Source organism: Carcharodon carcharias, chromosome 22 (genome assembly GCF_017639515.1).
Source record: "Carcharodon carcharias isolate sCarCar2 chromosome 22, sCarCar2.pri, whole genome shotgun sequence".
Lineage (NCBI taxonomy): Eukaryota > Metazoa > Chordata > Chondrichthyes > Lamniformes > Lamnidae > Carcharodon > Carcharodon carcharias.
Window position 1 is genome coordinate 46,059,954 of NC_054488.1, and position 21,615 is coordinate 46,081,568.

The 21,615-nt window shown below is 39.2% G+C and overlaps 2 protein-coding genes across 13 annotated transcripts in view; one reads left to right on the top strand and one right to left on the bottom strand.

Annotated features, from left to right (window-relative positions):
* The window catches only part of LOC121293608 (archaemetzincin-2), a 138,957-nt gene that overhangs the window by 82,521 nt on the left and 34,821 nt on the right, over positions 1 to 21,615 (top strand). Inside the window, exon 8 of one of the 4 annotated variants that reach the window (XR_005946570.1) lies at positions 4,655 to 4,749. The exons of 2 other annotated variants lie outside the window; for them this stretch is intronic. The gene's annotated coding sequence lies outside the window, so the exon portion shown is untranslated. Of the gene's footprint in view, positions 1 to 4,654; positions 4,750 to 9,356; positions 9,374 to 21,615 lie in introns of those variants that run through there. One more of the 4 variants, XM_041216714.1, reaches the window with a different exon arrangement.
* LOC121293606 (monocarboxylate transporter 7-like) overlaps positions 1 to 21,615 on the bottom strand; it is a 44,118-nt gene that overhangs the window by 12,184 nt on the left and 10,319 nt on the right. For 2 of the 9 annotated variants that reach the window (XM_041216702.1, XM_041216698.1), the window contains exon 4: positions 2,235 to 2,378. In XM_041216702.1, coding sequence (XP_041072636.1) covers positions 2,235 to 2,378 — 144 coding nt within the window. Of the gene's footprint in view, positions 1 to 2,234; positions 2,379 to 9,335; positions 11,911 to 13,596; positions 13,874 to 21,615 lie in introns of all 9 variants that reach the window. The other 7 variants (XM_041216703.1, XM_041216705.1, XM_041216700.1 and 4 more) reach the window with 7 other exon arrangements.

Here is a 21,615-nt window from a genome sequence, read left to right on the forward strand (position 1 = left end):
GCTTTACTTACAGGGAAACTCCAAATGCACATCACTTCTCATTAGGTGCATTGGATGAGGTGTGTGTGGAGGAGGAAAAATATCTCCAAACTGATTTGGCTACGACTTATCTGTAGCAAGATATCAGGTCTGAACCATTGATAGTGGGAGCAATTTACATTGGGAGGACAGGTTGATCTAATGCTACACAGATTCATGAAGCTGTCAGGATTTATTAGGCATTCCCTCAGATGATAATCACTTTATTAAGCTCAGCAGCATACCAGGTCCTCTTCAGCTAAGACAATGAGTTGCTTCTTCCCAGGGACACAGTGGTCAGAAATGACCCCACAAAGAAAATAAAATCTTCATTACCATTGCATTCTCAGTCACCATTCATCTCCCATTACAGTACAAAGCTACTGTGGGAGTTATTGCCTAAGTTCGTTCATCTTCCTTTAACAAGTAAATGGCAGAAACAACAACAAAAAAAACTTCGCCCTTTGCTTTTTGAATTTCCTATCCCCCTCTTTGTCAAAGGTCATGGTGGTTGGAGTTTATTTCCTCAGGATAATCTTACAATGGGTACACAAGCACCTTCAAGGAAAGCAAGAACTAAGGATGAACCTTGGTTAAAAAATATTAAGTTGGTTGAATTTAAAGGAGACCTGAAGGAACTATGCTTTCAAGGAGGCAGAAAAAACAATAATTTTTTTGCCTTTTTGAAGGGCACCATGGAAAATCGGGAAATTGATCTAGCCTTGAATAGTGAGTGTTCAATCTGAAACAAATTTTTGAATATAGAATACAATCATCAGCAAAACATTGGAGTCAAATGCTGGCCGCAAATTAATGATATGGAGAAGGAACAGAGAGAATACAGAGCCTCAGGGTGTTTTTGACTTAGCAGAAGAGGATGAGTCACCAACTGCAACATTATTAATGGAAACTACGTAGTTTTAGCTTTGGTAGTACCCCACAGGATGGTAGTATGTTTACACACGTACAGTCCCAGACCTTGGCAAAGGAGGTAAATGACAAATGAATCGGCAAAGTTTTAAAAACTAAAGTTGATAGAAAATACAGGCAAGATCACTTATGTGACGATCATGCAAGAAATAACTGCAATCACTGATTAAGCCAGAATTTAAGATGATGGAAAATCTGAGAACAAAGAGCAACTTTTGTAGAAAGTATTGAGAGTAGGACAATAGATGGAAAGAAAGGAGAATATACCTGTCTTAGGGAAGTGAACTAGAGCAAGTTTTCAAGCAGGACAATGGGTATATTCAAGTGAACCTTTTCATGCACTGATCTCCTGCATGTCCTCTTGTGTTCTATTAAGTAATAATGATCTACTCAGTGCTTGACATAGAATGCTTAAGTGTTAATTTTTTCTGCAGTTGCAATACCTCCATTTTCACTTGCAGGAAATTTGGGTGCCAGAATTTCTTCCTGGTAATCATGGTACGATAAGCCTAATCAAAGTAATTTTGACTGCTTGAATTCTTATAGTAAACAATGATAAGTAGCCTTTTGTCAACCCTCAAGATGACTACAGTACTAGTTGAGCAGCTTTCCTTCTTTCTTAGCAAGTTCTAAAATACAGGATTTGCTGCTCTATAAATGCTAATATTGCATGATTAATGCTGACCTATATTATGAAAACAGAATAAGAAAGCAGCACTATGGTACTGCAGTGCCCTTTGGTACAGCTGTGAGTGTTTTCAAACTTGCGCACTATTTTTCCCTCCCACATAGCATGATAAAGATCAGAAATTGCCCATGGGGAACTTCTGGGCAAGGGACAGGGAGGGGATGATGAGTGGGAGAAACACATCACATGAAGATTGGGAATTCTTCTCTGGGTAGAGTTAATGTTGTTCAGCTTCTGTCAGCTGGTTCAAAGTTGGGATTGGTAAAGGTCTAAGAGTAAGTTAGCTACCCATCTTCTCGATCAGAAAAGGATGCATTTATGGGGGAAATGTAACTAAGAAAAATGTGAAAAATAATGAAACAAACCAGAGTTAAATGATAAATAATTATAGTATTCTCCAATTTAGGTGGCATTTTCAGTATCTTTCTAGTTGTAGAATACTTGGCACCAAATGTTTCAATCTGTTTTGGAATCGTTATAACAGAAAATTCATATATTTTGAAACTAAATTAAGAATATAAAGTGTTTCAAAGGTTTTTTGTCTGCTCCAATCCTTTGAAACATCTATTTGAATTGAGCAGTAAGGAAAAGCAATTACCTGAGACTAATCCAATGGCAATGTACATTTCTACAATTGCCTGTGCAAACGATGCTGCCATCATTCCTATACTAACGAGCAATCCACCCAGCATCACTACTGGGCGGTAACCAAAGTGGTTACTTAGTATTGTGGAAAGTGGTGCTGTAAAGAAAGAAAAACAATGTTAGCACAAATATATATAGTACTGCGTAACCGCAGTTTGGATAATTATTTAATAGTTCAAGCTCCCAAGCTCTCATTATATTGAATATAAGTATGATTTTAGATTATGTCTGTTTGCATAAACTGACTAATGTGCTGAAGTTTATAATGTTTCATGTTCCTGACCAGTTATTTGTTTGGACCTTCCTTGTACTTGCCATTCTGTGTGATAATAGAATGGTTTGAGACTGGAAGATGAACTATTATATGCAAGCATCTTTCCTGCACAATTCATTTGCAAGTGTTATGTTGCAAAAAAGGAAGACCTAACCAAAAATGAAAAGTACAAGCCATTAGAAAGGGAATAAGCTACAGGAAGAAAATGCAAGAGAATTCAGCATCTCCTAGCTACAAATTTCAAAGATTAACAAGGAACAACAGTGAGTAATTTTTTTTTAAAAATGGGTGTTGGAGAATATCCAAATATCATACAGAAGAGAAAGAGGAGACAAAATGGAGAAATGCCCTCCATGGAAGTGTTGTCACTAGGATTTTAATAAAGTTCAATTGTTTTTGTCCCTTGAACTGAAAATCAAGTGTCAGTACAAATAGATTACATGTTTTCTATTACCAATTTGGGTTATGTTTGGAGTGAGCACTTTTAAGCTGTATTACACTAAGATAATATATATTGGTGGCTACTGGTGGATGGTAGCTCTCAGGGCAATTTGAGTTGAATTACAGGTATTACATGCGAAGTGTACCAGGATAACAAAAGCGTATTACTTTAAGTACAATTAGTGTAATGATATAAATCACTATTAAGCCTAGTGATAACACCAGTACTGTTTGGCAAGGACTTCAGTAAATGGTCCAATTGCTAAGAAACCTTGGGTCAATAAATATGCAAAAGCAACAGTACAGTACAAAAGATGTCTGCAGTGGAAAAGGATGGAGACAGATTAAGTTGCAGATACTTTGCGTAAGATCATATTTCATGAAGAGTAGAAAGATAATCATTCCAATATAACTGGATTATTTTACCTAGCAATCCCTGTTACAGTCTATGCAAACCACACATCTAGTTTTTTTTCAAAAAGAGAACACTAATGAATAAAAACCAAAAGAATCACAAATTAAAATATTTTTAAAAAGACTTGCTTCCATTCCCACTGTATCAGTTGTGGTAGTGAAAGAATGGCTGCTTTTCCAAGTAATAAGATCAGAAAAGATAATGTCACAATCTTGTGCCGGAGACAGACTGACTGATACTGATCTGCATCTCCATCCTAATAGCAACTGTAATTTCAGAGCATCTTGATGTATTTTCTAAGAATGTAAAACTATATAGAAAATGGACTTTCCTATAAAAGTAATTGGAGGAAGAGATAGGGACACATATAATACAGATACAAAACAGTTTAATTGCTGAATTGCCTGCATTCAATAAAAATTATTGGTTAATAGTCCCTCAACAACCATTAAGACCCATTTCAAGAAATGTGTGTTCACTGTCAGCAGTGATGAATGACTTGTTGGCACATCTGTGGAATAGAACTTGTTGCATTCACTTCCAGTTGGACTGACAGCTGTAACATTTAAATCATATTTTAAGATGGATCCAGATTTATCTTGTTTTGATGATGAGTGATCATTAAGTTTTCCAATGAAATTATTAAAACTAAAAAAGGGGATTGAGAGGTCCTAGAATAATTTCTAGTTCATACATGACAACGCTGTGAGAACAACACAAGCAATAATGAAGTGGTGAAGTGGCAGATTCTGTTCACCCACTCTGCTGTGTTATTGATCCCATGCCATTTGGGAAGTGCCCAAGTGCTTCCCCACACAGTTGGAACACACAATGAAATACCATGCTGCAGTTACTAATAAAGATTAAGGCCTGGTAAGTTTGCATTGTACAATGATGTTTGTGGTTGTACAATAAAGCAATTTTCTTTTTATTTGTACATAGTACTATGAAATTTGTTCTACTTTTGCTTCACATATTTAAGTGACATTTATCAAATTAAAATGTACATGAAACAGTAAAGCTGGAAGTATCCAATGTGTAATCAGTTATGGGAGTCTCAAGTTGTTTGCTAATTCCTGCAGCATAAAATACTTGTTGATTGACAGACTTTGCAACCTCAAAAATAAAATAAAATTTGTACAGTTGCAGTGAAAGTGCTCATTCAAGACTAGAATGAAGCAAGTTGATGAGCAAGTGCTGATTCTTGGATCTAAACATTTGGCATTCCCATTTTTGAATTCAGGAAGCCCCAAGAGTAATGTAAATGGCGAGGCCCATTTAGCATCAAAGGCAGTTTATGAGATTGAAGATTGAGCCAGTGTCAGCAGCGACCTTAAGGTAACTGACAGACGGTTTATCAGAAAAGGAAAGAAGCTATGGTCAGAGGTGGAGGTTGCAGCAACAACTGGCGATGGTCAGTGCCCTTGCTCCTCCAACCTAGTTGGTATTGGCCTGATAGGTGGTCTCTCTAAGGACACCCACTATACAACAGCAAGCAGTTGGGTAAGCCCTTTGCATGTGATACTAACATGCCTAAAACCAGATTTCCCCTGCACCATACAGAAAGCTTATGAGGCTGTTTCACGCTGGCAAGACAGGTGCTGCAAGACCAAAGATACTGTGTGGCCAAATTCTTGGATCTGTATCCAAGTGAAAGTGGTCGGTGGTCTGTCTCTATCACCGGTATTACTCATCTTAAAGCTTCCCACCCACCTAAAATATTTTAAAAAGCTTAGTACTATAGAAATTGCCCTTCAAATAGTTAGTGTCTATAGTCCTGTGTAAGATCTAGATATATAAAAACCTGCACTGTAACAAATGTACACATTGCTAAAGAGTAGTGCAGTGCATTGAACTGTACAGATCTTTAATAATCAACCATTATTTACTGTTTCTGATTAACCTAAAAAATTTACATTTGCACACACTGCACATCAATTTTTTCCATTACAAATTCCTAGTAGGATCTTCCTCCGTGGTCTAAACCCACAAATACATCCACTCTGTTGATGTCAAGTTTCACTCAACTTTCCTGAGAAAAAAGTGTCCAAAAGTAAAACTGGTTGTAAATAAGCATTAATAATTAGGGCTGCAAAGAAAGCGCTATATGTTTCTTCCTTAAGCATTGTTCAAAGTTTCAGCCCATGTGTACGTTGAACACAGCAAGTTCAACAACCTAAAACTTGGGAATTTCTTATATGACACATATTGATGTACTTAAAAAATGCATTTAAAGAAACAAAATACAGTGCACTTCTCAACGAGGATGTTTTAAAATGTTCAAAATTGCAATTAATTCCCAGAAAAATGGCTGTATCTCACTGTGCCTGAAAATCTAGTTGAAATTTGAAGAGGATTTCTGAGTAACCTTAATTGCAAGAAACTTACATAGAGAGGGATTGATTTAGTCAGCACATCTGATTTGTAACTTGATTGTGTGTGTATCTGGGTGCAAGTACACAACTAAGTCCAACCAACAATGTCCACTTTTATTAGTGAAATCTCCCTTTCTACATTAGACCCCCCCCGCCACCAGTAAAGGTTTTGTTGTACCTCTTGCTTGGTGTCCCCCAGCTCTTCAGTCAATACCACAGAGACTCCTATGCTCTCACTAACTTCACATTTCTGCCTCTTAGATTGCTGCAAGTTTAACTATTTAAATACAAGTAAATCATATCAAATAAAGTTTTATATAAAAATAAAATAATATATATATCTTTAAAATTACTTTTGTATGCTCTGGCCCAGGTATTTCCCACCCTATAACCCTATTTCATCTGAAGACTACACTTGGCCTTAATTCCCTTCAGTTCAATATATAACAACTGTCAATTTGACATTAGTTAATTTTTTTAAAGATATTGAATTTTGAACCCCACTAATTAATTCACTTGGTTCATTAGAAAAGATAACTAATTATTACTTACACCTTAGAGAGAGGCAACAGGGTCTTCCCTCATTCTAATTGGAATTTTTGAAACGTTGGACTTTGAAACATAGTCTAGTCTATCTAGAGGATCTGGCATCTAGTCTGTACTCAAGTATGAGTAAGGGTAAAATAAAAGCAAGGGTCCATATTCTATTTAGTTAAGATATGTCTGGGGAGCTCAGTCCCGTGATTTGCTCCTAGCAGTCTGGATGACCATGTGTGCAGGAGGTGCCTCTGACTGGAGCAACTCGAGCTTCGGATTTTGGAGCTTGAGTGGCAGCTGGGGGCACTACAGTGCATTCACGAGGCTTTGAGGATCGTGGATAGCACGTTTCAGGACATGGTCACCCGACAGCTGAAGGAAGTGCAAGCAGAGAGGGAATGGGTGACCGCCAGATAGTAGAAAGGGGCCAAGCAGGTAGTGAGTGCATCTCACTCGCAAATCGTTTTTCGGCCTTGGAAAACAGTGAGATTGAAAGTTCCTCTGTGGACACCAACCAGAGCCAAGGCCATGGCACTGTGGGTGGTCCAGCTGCTCAGGGGGGGCGAGGAAGAAGTGTGGAAGCGCAATAGTTGGTAGGGGATTCGTTAGTGAGGGAAGTAGACAGGCGCTTCTGTAGCCATAGACATGACTCCAGGATGGTATGTTGACTCCTGAGTGCCAGGGTCAAGGATGTCACAGAACGGCTGTAGGGCATTTTGAAGGGGGTGGGTGAACAACCAGAGGTTGTGGTCTATGTTGGGACCAATGACATAGGAAGAAAAGGAAATGGGGTCCTGCAAGCGGACTTCAAGGAGTTAGGTAGGAAATTGAAAAGCAGGACTTCAAAGGTAGTAATCACCGGATTACTCCTGGTGCCATGCAGTACTGAATATAGGAACAGAAGGATAGGACAGATGAATGCGCGGCTGGAGAGATGTTGCAGGAGGGAGGGCTTTAGACTCCTGGGACATTGGGACCGTTTCTGGGGGAGGTGGGATCTGTACAAGTTGTACGGGTTACATCTGAACAGGAATGGGACCAACATCCTCGAGGGGAAATTTGCTAATGCTGTTGGGGCGGATTTAAACTAAATTGGCGGGAGGGTGTGAGATCCTGAAAAGTAGTTCAGAGGGGAGAGAAGCTGAGACGGAATTAGAATGCTAGTACTTGAGTCTGGAAGGCGGAGGAAACATGGGCTAGATAAGAAAGAAGTGAGGTTAGCAAGGCTAAATGGAATATACTTTAATGCAAGGAGCCTGAGGAATAAGACAGACAAGCTGAGGGCACAGATAGGCATAGAGTATGACATCATAGCTATGACCGAGACTTGGCTAAAAGGGCAGGATTGGCAGCTCAACGTTCCTGGTTATAGGGTATTCAGACAAGATAGAGAGGGGGTTAGAAAGATAGAAAGAGGTGGGGGTGGGGGGGTGGTCGCAATATTGATCAAGGAATCAATTATAGCAGTGAGGAGGGATGATATCTTGGAAGGATCATCAAATGAGGCCATATGGGTAGAAGTAAAAAAGCACAAAAGGGGCAAACGTTGTCCCATTATTAAAAAAGTGAGGAAGAGATAGATGAAGAAATTACAGACCAGTCAGTCTAACCTCAGTGGTGAGGAAGTTACTGGAAAGAATTCTGAGGGACAGAATATAACTGCATTTGGAGAGACATTGATTAATCAGGGATAGTCAGCTTGGGTTGGTTAAGGGAAGGTCGTGTTTGACAAATTTGATTGAATTTTTTGAGGTAACCAGGAGCGTTGATGAAGGTAATGCATTTGATGTGGTCTACATGGACTTTAGCAAAGCTTTTGACAAGATCCCTCATGGCAGACTGGTCAAGAAAGTAAGAGCCCATGGGATCCAAGGCAAAGTGGCACGTTGGATCCATATTTGGCTGAGAGGCAGGAAGCAGAGGAATGTTTCTGGGTGGGGTTCCACAGGGCTCGGTGCTGGGACCCTTGCTATTTGTGGTGTGCATAAAATGACTTGGACTTAAATGTTGGGGGTATGATCAAGAAGTTCGCAGATGACATGAAAATTGGTAGGGTGATAAATAGTGAGGAGGATAGCCGTAAACTGCAGGAGGATATCAATAGACTGGTCAGGTGGGCTGAGCAGTGACAAATGGAATTCAGCCCGAAAAATGTGAGATAATACACTTGGGGAGGGCTAACAAGGCAAGGGATTACACCTTGAAGGACCCTGGAAAGTACAAAAGATCAGAAGGACCTTGGTGTGCATATCCACAGATCCCTGAAGCTCGCATGGCAGGTAGACAAGGTGGTTAAGAAGGCATGTGGGATACTTGCCTTTATTAGTCAAGGCATAGAATACAAGAGCAGGGAGGTTATACTGGAACTGTATAAAATGCTGGTTAGGCCACAACTGGAGTATTGCATACAGTCCTGGCACCACATTATAGGAAGGCTAACATCTAAACCCATCTATGGATGGCGGCTTTGTAATATCTTGCAAATCTATCATTTAGTATTCAAATCACAATGTGGAATTAATAGAATATTTGATCATACATGTACAAAAAAAAACCCTTCATCCTAACTGTACAAGATGGGGTAATGCTGTGTTCCCAACAAACTTAGTTATTACTGATGGCACAGAATTTCAAAAAATGGCAAGAATAAATAAAAATGAGAAAGGCCACTTGACCCTTTTAAATGCTTCCGTCCAAAAATATTTTTCTAACAACTCATGTCTTTGTGTCTTGTATATGCAGATCTCAAGGTACGGTCTCAACAGAGCATTCTGCAATTTTGTCATGACTTCCTTTTATTTGTATTGGACTATTTTAGCTACATGGTTCAACATTCCGTTGACTTTGTTTATTGCTGTTCCGCATTGGCTAGACGTGCTGAACATTTAGTTTACTAAGACTCCTAGGTTTTCCCTAGATTCATCCTTTCTTTTATTATACAAGGAGTAAACCTCAGTTAAGTAGCCAATGCACAGGCAGAGTTTTTTTTAAACTCAGTCAATTGTTCCTTACTTTTTTTGTGTACTTGTACAGGCCTTGCTGACGTTCAGACTCAGCTCTTCAAACTTCCAGAAAAGCTTGGTCCCTAACATGTGGATTTAGACCAAAGCAGCAGGGTTTTGAAATAATTACAAAGTGTTGTTCGCACTCCTTCAGGCCAAGAAAGTTTGAAGAGCCAAGGTTGAAGCTTTCAAGCATGCAAACTTTAAAGCACTCCTTCACCGCACACCCCTTATCCCTGAAGGGTCAAGAAGAGATGGCAGTAATAGTAGAAACAATGAATATAGATAAAAAGGCAGCGAAAGCTGTTAACAATGTGTGGATAACCCTGGACAGTGGACCATATCAGGCTGGATAGTAGTTGAGGAGGGAAGATGGAAAGAGGCCAGCAAATGGAGGATAAAAGATGCACAGATTCCTTTTGTGTGTGTGCGTGATTGAGGGAGGGCTTGCATTTTTTATCATAAACAGGTAAGCAGCCGGGGTGGGGGGCAGGTGTACAGTGTGGCCAGTACTCTCAATCGCTGTGATTTTTGGATGTTCTTAGTTTGAGTCATATTGGAAATAAGTTTTCCTTGTTTAAATTACTCACGTGAGTCATGAATGCTAATGAACAAAATCCAACCATCAAAACGATGTATATGAATGACAACTACTGCTAATTCCACATCATAAATGGTTTTGTGTAACAATTTGCAATGAAGTATTAAATAACAACAAACTTTATTTACTGTGCATTCTTAAATCTCAGTGTTGAAAAAATGAAATTTCTACATTACTAGACTATCTTGATATCCTGCTTCCTAAATTATAAGCTCCCTCATCAAGTAGAAATAGCAGTCGAGGATTCTAAGAAAAGGAGAATTGAGTGAATGGGGCGCATCTTTCAGGAGGAATGATAGACAAATTGATATCTTTATAAGGAATAAAGTAGCAAGGCCCATTGTCTTGTGTGTCATAAATTGTGAGGTGCTAGATATATAACTTGAGTTCTAGAAGGCCAAAATGAAGTAAAATTTGGTGGATTGAAAAGTTATGTGCAGCAAGAAGGCCAGTATACTGAAGATTTGTCTCTGCAGTGCTCTGTTTTCCAGTGGACACAGAGTTATACAGAAAACATGATCCTAGCCAATTTATTTTGATGGTAGACATGGTCAGAAAGGGAGACATCTCTTCCTTGAATGCATGGAGGTCATGCCTGTTCAAAGAAATGGTGTATCTTCCGCAATATTAATTTGCCACACAATACAATCAGCATTACAGCACTCCACTAAAGAGTGGAGAGGGCTGGTAAGAAATGAAGCTGCTGCAGTAGTCCTTGGGAAAGGCCCACAGGCCCAGTTGGAGATGGAAGGAGGGTAAAACAATGCAGGGTCTGTTGGGGTTGATGGTCAAGAATGGCGGCAAGAATGGCAGCATTCAAGATGATCCCTTAGTTTGGAGTTGGGAGGAGCACTTCTACTCTTCCTGGCTCCACATTCAATACTTCGTTGTTACAGGTGCACTCTAGAGCTGGATCCTGATTTCAGCCCACAATGGCTGCCTCAAAGCAGAATTGGAGTGGGGACTTCCAGAAGGTTTAAGGTTTGCATGTTAAAAAGGGCCCAACCCATGTTTCAGGGTGGTTAAAAAGTATCTCTTGTAGATTTCCTGCCCTCCATTGTGGGGATCTTAGGTACTGGCGCAGCACCTGAAAAATGGATGCAATTTCTAGACCTTGCTTATTTAAGTTCTACTGATTTGTTAGGACTGGGAAGAGAATGAATATAAAGCAACTGTGGAAATCTAGCTTTCAAACATAATTTTAGAGACTGCAGAAAATAATTTCTCAAATAAACCTGAGTAGAAGATAGGTGAAATGATAGAAAACATAACCTTTGATTCAGCCACAAAAAAAGTAGCAGTAGGATATGCTAAGCAAATCTATTTTAGTTCTGTTGCTGTTAGATTACTATCACTGTTCCAAACGGTCACCAAGTAAGCCTATTTGTGTCGCCATTATGTAAAATGTAGTTTGAGGAATATTAATTGTGTGCCGAATTATACTTGGGGCTAGGAAATAAACTCAAATGTTTATGGTGCCATTTGCAGACACAAGTTACCTCACTGGTACTAGTTAACCATGTGATATTACTAGATATTATTGAGTCTAAAGTCAGTTGTGAAGGAGTACTGTGTATGGAAGCATCACCACTACCCATATTGGTGTTTTGGGGAGTAGATTATAGATGGCAGCACCTGAGTTCTAATGTGGTCATGGAAATGGTACAGTGCTGGATTGTGTTATGCTTCCCACAGTACAAATTCACAAGCAGAGGCAAACTACAGAAACACAGAGTGTTTGAGAGAAACTAGGGAAAGATGGGTACACAAAGGGAAGGAAAGAAGGAACACAAACACATTCACACACACACACACACACACACACACACACACACACCACTCCCGCAGGCCACTCACGCATGACTCCAAGCAGCCAGTTACACAGCGGCATTGTTAGAGGTCTGGGAGCAGATTGCCTGTTCACCTCCTCTTCTGGGGCAGTGAATGGCACAGTGGACCTAAAGAGGGGAAGGGATGAAAATAACTGAGGTGGAAGAAAATATAAGAGAAAAAAAATAAAACGTTAGTTGCCTTGTCATCAAGCTATCTAGTACAGAAATGGTATACATCCTTGTTTTAAACTGGTTGCATCAGAGTGGATAGATAACAACAAATGAAATATGTGTAGCAAGGGCTATGGAACCATGGCAAGTAGACAGTTACGATACACAGCCATGATCTAACTGAATGTTGGAACATGGTCAAGCAGCTGAATGGCCTGCTCAGATTCCTATGTTCTGATGCAATTGGGTGGGCAGCCCATCACCATACTGAAATAAAACATGAACATTAATGGGGAGATGCCCAGGGGGCTTCTCTCTCAACACTCCCCCACCCAATACATATAGTTAAAAATAGGAATTTTAATCTTTGTCATTAAAATAGTTATGGAACAAAGTTAACAACCATGCATGTCAGGAAAATAGCTTATCCAAAAACTCACCTAATTTTCCAATTGCAATATTATAGACATGTTTTTCAATATATTACAGTTTTGTTTTGCCACTCCCCCTCCTCCACAACCTTGCCACCCCCCCTTTCCCCACCTTCTCCTACACTGCCCCCCCCCCCCCCCCCCCCCCCAAACCCCCCTTCAGGGTCAAAGGCTGTGGATTTCACATCATAAAACTCCACCCCAAAATGAAATTTTAAAAAGTGGACACACTGAAGCAATGAGAGATAATTAATAAAACCAGGTAGAGATTACAACTGCCCTAAAATCTACAATGAAATCTCAGGTAGAACAATAATTTATCAAGACCTATAGCATTTCTAAGACAAATTAAAAAAGGCAGTAACTTAATTTGACATACTAATAGGTCTTGATACTTATTGATTGAATGATCCTTTAGAAACCTGCACAATTTTGATTTTCTATTGTAGATTGCAAGTCAAAGTTTCCTTCCTACTCATTTTATCGAATGGGAAGATCTTGTAGTTCAATCACAATACTACCAGGCTTCGTACATTAAGCAAAGAAAGGCAAGCGAAAAGCTGTTGCCTTACTTTTGTCTACTCCTAGATAAAAAGTATCTTTCTTAATCTGTCTCCACTGGCCTTGAAGAAGAGCACAAATGACAGCATTTTAGTCCCATTTTAAAATGGGCAATCTACATAGTTCTGAATTCCCTTAATTGAGTGATCAGTAGGTTGATAGCTAGTGCTCCTTAACAAGGATACCATATGAATAGCAACCTCAACTGATGTTTGCCAGTTTTGGCTAATTCATCGCTGAGATGCTGAATTGGGGATGAGAAAGGAAAATGGGTGAGGCTTTCCAGCATTGCTGAAGTTAGTCTCCTGAAAGCCAGCCAGAATCATCATAGCATAGGTCAAGATTTTCTTGAGCTTGAATTTCCTTCTGGCTGTCCAAGGATCTAAACAAATTACACTAACTATATCTGCAAATATCCATCAATTCTGGTCAACAGCATCCATTTTTTAAAACCAAAATATTGTATCTCTCTCTCATCATTATACTTTGTAACAACTTTTTAAAGAGATGCACAGATTGTGAATATCCTCTATAATCAAGCTGTTCCAAACATTTGCAAACGGAACCCCTCAAATTGCTGCAAAATAAAAAATTGCATCATTTTCATGCAACACTTGTATGTGTCCTGCTTGCTGTACTGTCCACTGATTAATAAAATTAAGGATTAGAACTTACAATAAACTCAACCCTCACTTCCATTTTATGAATTCAGCTCAGTCAGAATTACTGCATTGAATTTTATACTGTTCTTGATTTTTCCTAGATTGCATGTGGTTCATTAGTTACTGTACTGGTACACAGAAGTGCTGTTCAATCTTCTCTTTGTCTGGTAGTGTTGATGTTTGTTAACGTTTCACTTTAACTGGATTCAGCAGATTCTTTCGTGACCTAAATTCTTGAGCCGAAGTGGAGTAAGAGAATGTTTAGCAGGCACTAGCTGAAACCTGTTTTGCTGTGGAAAAAAGATTTAAAAGAAAAACACAAAATCTTATGTTTATAAATAATCTTGACAATGTTAATGGTTAATATTTTTAATATCATTGGACAAAAAAAATTATGGCATTTTCATGCAACATTCAATTATGACACTTTTTAGCTAAGTTAACCATTACAGTCAACTACCCTGGGAGACAACAAGCATCCCTAACTATGTAACAGCTTTGATAGTATTTTCTTGTACTAGATAAAATTCAAGCTGCATTTCCCCACAATGTTTCCCACTGGAATCAACAATGTATATCAAAATCTAGTATATCTTATCTGGTTTTGATTGAGAGCTAAGTAAATAAGTTTTTCTTTAATCCTTGGCAATACACTGTGTAATACTCTGGGCGGTTAAACAGAACTGATTCAATTTTCTGTGGAGAAGGTAAATTATGTAGTTATAGTTTTCAGCATCACATCTGCTTGGTATTACTATCTGAAACTTAGTCTGGGGATGAAGTGATGAGTCAAAAAAGTGCAGTTTTGAAGAAGTTGAGAAATGTACAAATATTGGAAAGTACAGAAGGCAGCAGATAAATTAGATCTGTAGGTAACATGCAATTTGAACGTTTAAAGCCTTTTAGTTCGCTTCTATAGTTCTTTCTTATTTAGTTACTGAGTATTCTATTTTCTACTTTAGTGCTGTGAAAAATCATTTGTATTAGGTATAGGAAAATATTGGTGATGTATCATTGTGGTGCATATTTTTATTTCGCTATTGTACCAAACTTAGGAGATCAAAATAGGTTAATATTACATGCCATTTTAAGTTCTGTGACCTGGTTTTGAAGGCTAGTAGGACTTGCTACTTGTACTTCCAATGAATCTCTGAGAAAAATATAACTAAATATGTTTGTACAGATTAAGAAAGATGGCGGAGTAAAAAGAAGTTGCAGCAGGCCAGAGGAAATCAAATGCAGGTGAAAAAAATAATGAAAAATGGTTTGGAGATAGAGAAGCTGGGGAGTTGTTTTTTTATTTTTCTGTTTGGTAACGTTTAAGAGTAACTGGCCTTGGATATTAATGTAATTTTCCATCAATGTTTTGAATACTTTTTTTGCAATTTTGTCTCCAGTGCTATAAAATCACCAGGATTATGCAGTAATGACGAGCTGACAAATGAGCACATTGCAGCAAAGTATCCCAAGTATGGAGCCAGTTGTAGGAAGGATAATTGTCTTTTTTTTTTTCTCCACCCTACTGAGGAAGTTTAATAGTTCCAGCTTTTCAAATTTCCCCAAAGCAATCCAGATGAGAATAGCAACACAGCACAAGAAATTGAACTAATCGCCACTACATAATGCCCAATTAGCAGCAATACTCAAAATTTCTCCTCTCCTGGATTTGACTTTCAAACATTTAGGTATTCAAACTTGTAACTTTGTTAATGGATCTTCAGATCTTGGTCTCTGTTCCATGTATTTTCACTGTATCAGGATACACAGAGTCAAATAGAATATATGGACAATAAATCTACAAAATGACCTTTATCATCATCAAATCTCAAGGTGAATGTGGTGGTTATGGAAAGGGCTACACAATGTCTGAGATTAGTGGGACAGACCAAAATATTCCAATAATCTACAGTGTGCTACAACCATGCTATACAATACAGAAGACAACTCATCTGACTTTTTGCATACAAGTTGCAGTGTTCCAGGACACAATGCTGCATGTGAGCATAGTGCAAGCAGAGCAGATGACACTTAAAACTAGAGTTTTGAACGTTAATGTAAAATTGAGATGTAGCTACAAGTTCCTAGTATTATTACATAGAATATACAGCACAGAAATAGACCTTTTGGCCCAACCAGTCCATTTACATTCCACTCGAGCCTCTTTCCATTCTTCCTCTTTGATCTCTCAGCATAATCTTCTATTCTGTTCTTCCTCATCTGCTTCTCTAGGTGCCCCTTAAATGCATCTAAACTAATTGCCTCAAATATTCCCTGTCATAGTGAGTTCCACATTCTCACCGCTCTCCAGGTAAAGAAGTTTCTTTGAATTCCATATTTGATTTTTTGACAACTGTCATTTTTGATGATCTTTTTGCTTTTCCCCAGCCTCACAAGTGGAAACATCCTCTGCAAACACTAAAATTGTGAAAAGTTTTGGTAAAGACCCCCATTAGGTCATCCCTTAGCCTTCTCAATTCAAGAAGAAAGAGACCCAGCCTGTTCATCTTTATAATATAATATAGTATAATATTTCAGTTCTGATATCACCCTTGTAATTTATTTGCATTACATCCTTTTTAATAAAATGATGACCAGAACAATACAGTACTTCAAGTGTGGTCTAATCAAGCGCATTATGGAAAATGAACAATAGAATTTTGTCATTGAAGACAGCATAGTACTTTTACAGGACTTATGGATAGGCAACAATAAAAGTAGGTTTTTGACCTTTTATCAGAGTTGGAGGACACAACATTATCTAATTCTATAAGCCTGAAGCGATTCATCCATTCTGTCCCAGCTGGTGAATTCACCACTCTGTATACCTTGGTATTATGAGCAAAAGACAAAAAGAACCCCAATAACATCCACCAGTTTTTTTGGGCAAGTGGAGGAGTGGGGAAGAAAACATACATACTTCCATAATGGATCTTATTTATATGTTGAAATAAGACCATTATTTGTAATTCTGCTTAGAAAATTTATATTTCCTATCTGACAGCTCAGATACAACTCAAGAGTAGTTTTACAATGAGACCAGGACATAACTATTGAGTGCTCTGCAGCATAAAAGTTCTTAAATTTGTATTGAGCAATGAAAGTTATTACATTTCTGGCCCATTAAATCAATATTATGTTGGCCTATTTGTTCTGCAGCCAAATTGCAGTTAGCAAATTGTTGCATTAGATGTTGCAGCAGCTTCTCTTACTAATGTTATTTTATCTTTAAGCATAGTTATCTTTGGGTTGTAAAAAGAGTCTTACTCAGATTCCTTCCTATGGAAAAGGTGCAAGATGTCACCTTCTACTTGGATGGAACGGCAGGAATTTACAGAGACAGAGGAATACATAGGCAAGATAAGCATCTCTTCAAGGGCTTTAAGAACCTTTGTTTTAATGCTACCTGGGCAGTAGTTTGAGGATCAAGCTTTTGAAGGAGATATTTAACTTTCAGCTGCCCCAATGCTTTTCCCCTTTCCCCAACAAGTCAAAACTTTCTCAGAACTTCCTTGTTCTACTTCTGAAGTATCTTTATGGTTCCTTGTGTCCCCTATGAGCTCATGTAGTCCATGGGTCATGAGACCCTACAATTGCTCCCGTTGTCATTGTGCTGCCAATCCACCTAGCTTTCTTTTCTGACCTTCATGGTAGCTAACATTGTAAATGACTCCCTCTGAGGAGAGGGAGTCATTTACAATGTTAGCTACCATGAAGGCTCACACTTTCAAAACAATAACATCACCCCTTCCTTTCCACCAAAAGTACCCTCAATCCTTTTGTCTTTGCAAATTATTTCAGTCTCTATTGAAAGTTGACAATTCTAAAATTTGTGCCCATCTTGCCTGCAACTTCATGTTTGAATCTCTCCAATCAATTTTACATTCCTGCTACAGCACCAAAGCTGCCTTACAAAAGTCACAAATGGCATACAATGTGACTCTGACTATGGTATAGTATCCTCTGTGTACCCCTCAACTTCTCTGTAGTTATTTTGAAATGGTTGATCCAATGCAATTTTTCTGTTATCCAGCTCAATGGGATTGTCTTTGCTTGGTTCCACTCTTACTCATGTGATCATAGTCTTAAAAGAAGTGGCTAGTGAGATAGTTGATGCATTGGTTTTAATTTTCCAAAGCTCCCTAGATTCAGGGACGGTCCCATTAGTTTGGAAGATAGCAAATGTAACTCCATTATTCAAAAAGGGATGAAGACAAAGCAGTAGGCTGCAGACTAGTTAGCTTAACATCTGTCATAGGGAAAATGTTAGAAGCTATTATTAAAGAAGTTATAGCAGGGCACTTGGACAAGTTCAAAGTAATCAGGCAGAGTCAACATGGTTTTGTGAAAGGGAAATCATGTTTAACCAACTTATTGGAGTTCCTGGAGGAAGTAACATGTGCTGTGGTTAAAGGGGAATCGGTGGATGTACAGTACTTGGATTTCCAGAACCTTTGATGTGGCACTTTATCAAATGCCTTATTGTGTAAAATAAAAGCTCATGGTATAGGGGGTAACATATTGGCATGGAAAGAAGATTGGCTGGCTAACAGAAGCAGAATGTAGACATAAATGGGTCTTTTTCAGATTGGTAAGATGTGACGAGTAGTGTGCAATTGGGATAAGTGCTGGGACCTCAACTGTTTACAATTTATATAAATAATTTGAATGAAGGGAATTGAAGGGATGGTTGCCAAATTTGCTGATGACACAAAGATAGGTAGGAAAGTAAGCTGTGAAGAGGACAAAAGGTAGGCTACAAAAATATATAGATAGGTAAAGTGAACGGGCAAATATCTGCCAAGTGGAGTATAATGTTGGAAAATGTGAAATTGTCCATTTTGGCAGGAAGAATAAATGAGAAGCATATTATCTAAATGGAGAGAGATTGCAGAGCTCTAATTGCAGAGGGATCAGGGTGTCTTAGTGCATGAATCACAAAAGGCTAGTATGCAGGTACAGCAAGTAATTAGGAAAGCTAATAGTTATCATCTATCGCAAGGGAAATTGAGTACAAAAGTAGGGAGGTTATGCTTCAGTTATACAGAGCACTTGTAAGACCACATCTGGAATACTGTGTACAGTATCGGTCACCTTATTTAAGGAAGGATGTAAATGCATTGGAAGCAGTTCAGAGAAGGTTTACCAGGCTAATACCCGGAATGGGTGGGTTGTCTTATGAGGAAAGGTTGGACAGGCTAGGCTTGTATCCACTGGAGTTTAGAAGAGTAAGAGGTGACGACTGAAACCTTTAAAGATCCTGAGGGGTTTTGACAGGTAGGATATGGAGATGATGTTTCCTCTTGTGGGGGAATCTAGAACTAGGGGTCACCCATTTAAAACAGAAATAAGATGAAATTCTTTCTCTCAGAGGGTCTTGAGTCTTTGGAACTTTCTTCCTGAAAAGGAGGTGGAAGCAGAGTCTTTGAATATTTTTAAGGTGGAGGGGGATAGATTCTTGGTAAGCAAGGGGGTGATAGGTTATCGGTGATAGGCGGGATGAAGATTTAAGGTTACTATCAGATCAGCCATGATCTTATTAAACGGCGCAGCAGGCTCAAGGGGCTGAATGGCCTACTCCTCCTTACCTGTATATCCACAGCATATCCAGCTATCTCTTCCACCCTCATGCTGTTAACTTCCAAAGATCTTGGACCTCCAACATTCCATCATCGACTCCTTCCTGTTCCTCATCTACATACTCCACCCCCCACCCCACTCCCATGACACCTTTTGCAGACATGGTTCAACTTCTACGTGTAAGCTGATCAGACCCAGATCTATCTCAAACTGCCTACTATGTTAGATTGTCAGCTTGTATTGCTGATATTTAGTCTTTGATTAGCAATAATTTTTCTAGTTAAACACTGAGAAGACCAACGCCAGCAGCATTGGCCCCTGCCACAATCTCCATAACCTTGACAGATTCCATTCTCCTTGTCCCACCACCCTTCAGCTAAACCAGACTGCTCACAGTCATGGCATCCTGGTCAATCCCTTGTTATGCTTCCAACCTCTTATCCTCTGTAGTGAAGATAACCTACTTCCACCTCTGCAACATCGCCCACCTCCATTGCTGCTTCAACCCACCTGCCACTAAACTCTCATCTGTGCATGTGTCACCATCAGACTCTACTATTCCAGTGCTCTTTTGGCTGGACTGCCATTCTCTACCCTCTAGTCTTTAGTTCACCCAAAACCCTGCTGCCCATATCCTTTACCACACCAAGTGCCACTTACCCAAACTCTTCCCGCCCTGCATTTGATCCCCCTTCACCACCCTCCCCCCGCCTCCGAACTTTCCAGTCCTCTAACTCTGGGTACCCTTCCATTTGCCTCACCATCACTGGTCCTGTCCTCAGGTGTGTAGGCACTAGAATTTCCACCCCAACCCATCCACCTTCCTGTCTGCCTTTAAGGCCCTTGTCCATTCGTTTAATTATGGGCAGGATATTGAGGTTGGCGAGTTGGGGTGGGGGGGCCTGCTCGCCGATGCATAAAATGATGCGGGATGACTTTCGATGTCACCCTGCATCATTTCCATTTTCAGGTCGGCAGAGGTGCAGCTGAATCAGCTGCGCGCCTGCCGACCTGTCAACAGCCAATTGAGGCCATTTAAAAAGTAATTAGACTAGTTAATGGACCTGCCCATCCAACCTTAAGGTTGGTGGGCAGGCTGGGAGCCCTGGCGGGCTTCAGAAAAAGCATGAAACCTCATCCATGGGCGGGATGAGGTTTCATGAAGGTTTTTTAAAATTTAATAAAAGGTTACTTAAAAGTGATGGACATGTCCCAACTCATGTGACACTGTCACATGAGGGGTCATGTCAGGGAAATTTCATTTCTCTACGTGTACCATTTTTAAATTTGGCGCCAATCTCCCTGAGGCAGCACTTAGCCTCAGGGAGATGAGTGCGTTCCTTCACGCGTATGCGTGAAAGAGTGCCCTCCCGCCTCAGGGAATGCCCCCCAGCCCACACAGGGAGCACATGGCGGACGTCACGCTGGGCAGGCCTTAATTGGCCTGCTCATGTAAAATGGCGGTGTGCCTCCGATCAGGGGCGCCAATCGGAGGCACGCCCGCTCCTGAACTTCTCCCCCAACGGGGAGAATATTCTTCCCTATGTGAAGGACCTTAGAACATTTTTTCTATATTTAAAGGCCTACAGTTGTAATACCAGAACTTGGCTGAATTGTCAATCTTAGATTGCATTTTGGGGTTCAGCAGACCTTGTATTAAAAAGGTGTTCAATATCTCCATTTAATCACGAGAGAGAAAAAAATGAGAAGGGGGAATTGGAGCTGATACATTAATTAAAATGAAATGGGGAAATAAAAAGAACATGATTTGAAAAGAAACAAAGAACAAAACAGAAAAGTAAATGAATATAGAAAATAAGGTGAATCCAACAGGATAGTTAGAATGAATGTTACTGGGGCAAGTTTCAAAAAGAATGAGAAATAAATGTGGAAATAAATTGAAAAATTAAGATAAACATTGAATTCCTGTACAATGTATATTTATAAGTTAATTAGAAAATTGGGAGAGTGGAAATTACATTAACAAGAGTATGTTGGGGTAATTTTTTTCAACTGTCTAAGTTGATGTACAAATTTAACATACCCTTCCTAAGTAAAAGCACCTCCTTCATAACTGAACTTCAACAGTAGGAAAATGTATCCTTAAGTCTTGGGCTATACAATATATCAACCTCTCTGCCACCGTGTTAAAGATTATCCTATCTGCAGTACAATTAAATGCTTAATGCAGTTTTTGTTTTTAAGATAGCAATAGCCAAATAAGCCGTGAAGCTGTTGAATAGAGTAAATATGCAAGTTAAACTTGATCTATAAATCACAAAGCTCAGTGATAAATTAGATTGCTGAAGTACTCCAAGCCACTTTGAGCTAAGGCAGAATAAATGCCGAACCTATACTATACAAATTAAGGTAAATTCTACTCTTAATTTGATGCCAATTAATTTGGATTGTTGGATAATCTGGATTTGTTGCACTTGTATACAATTATTGCCAA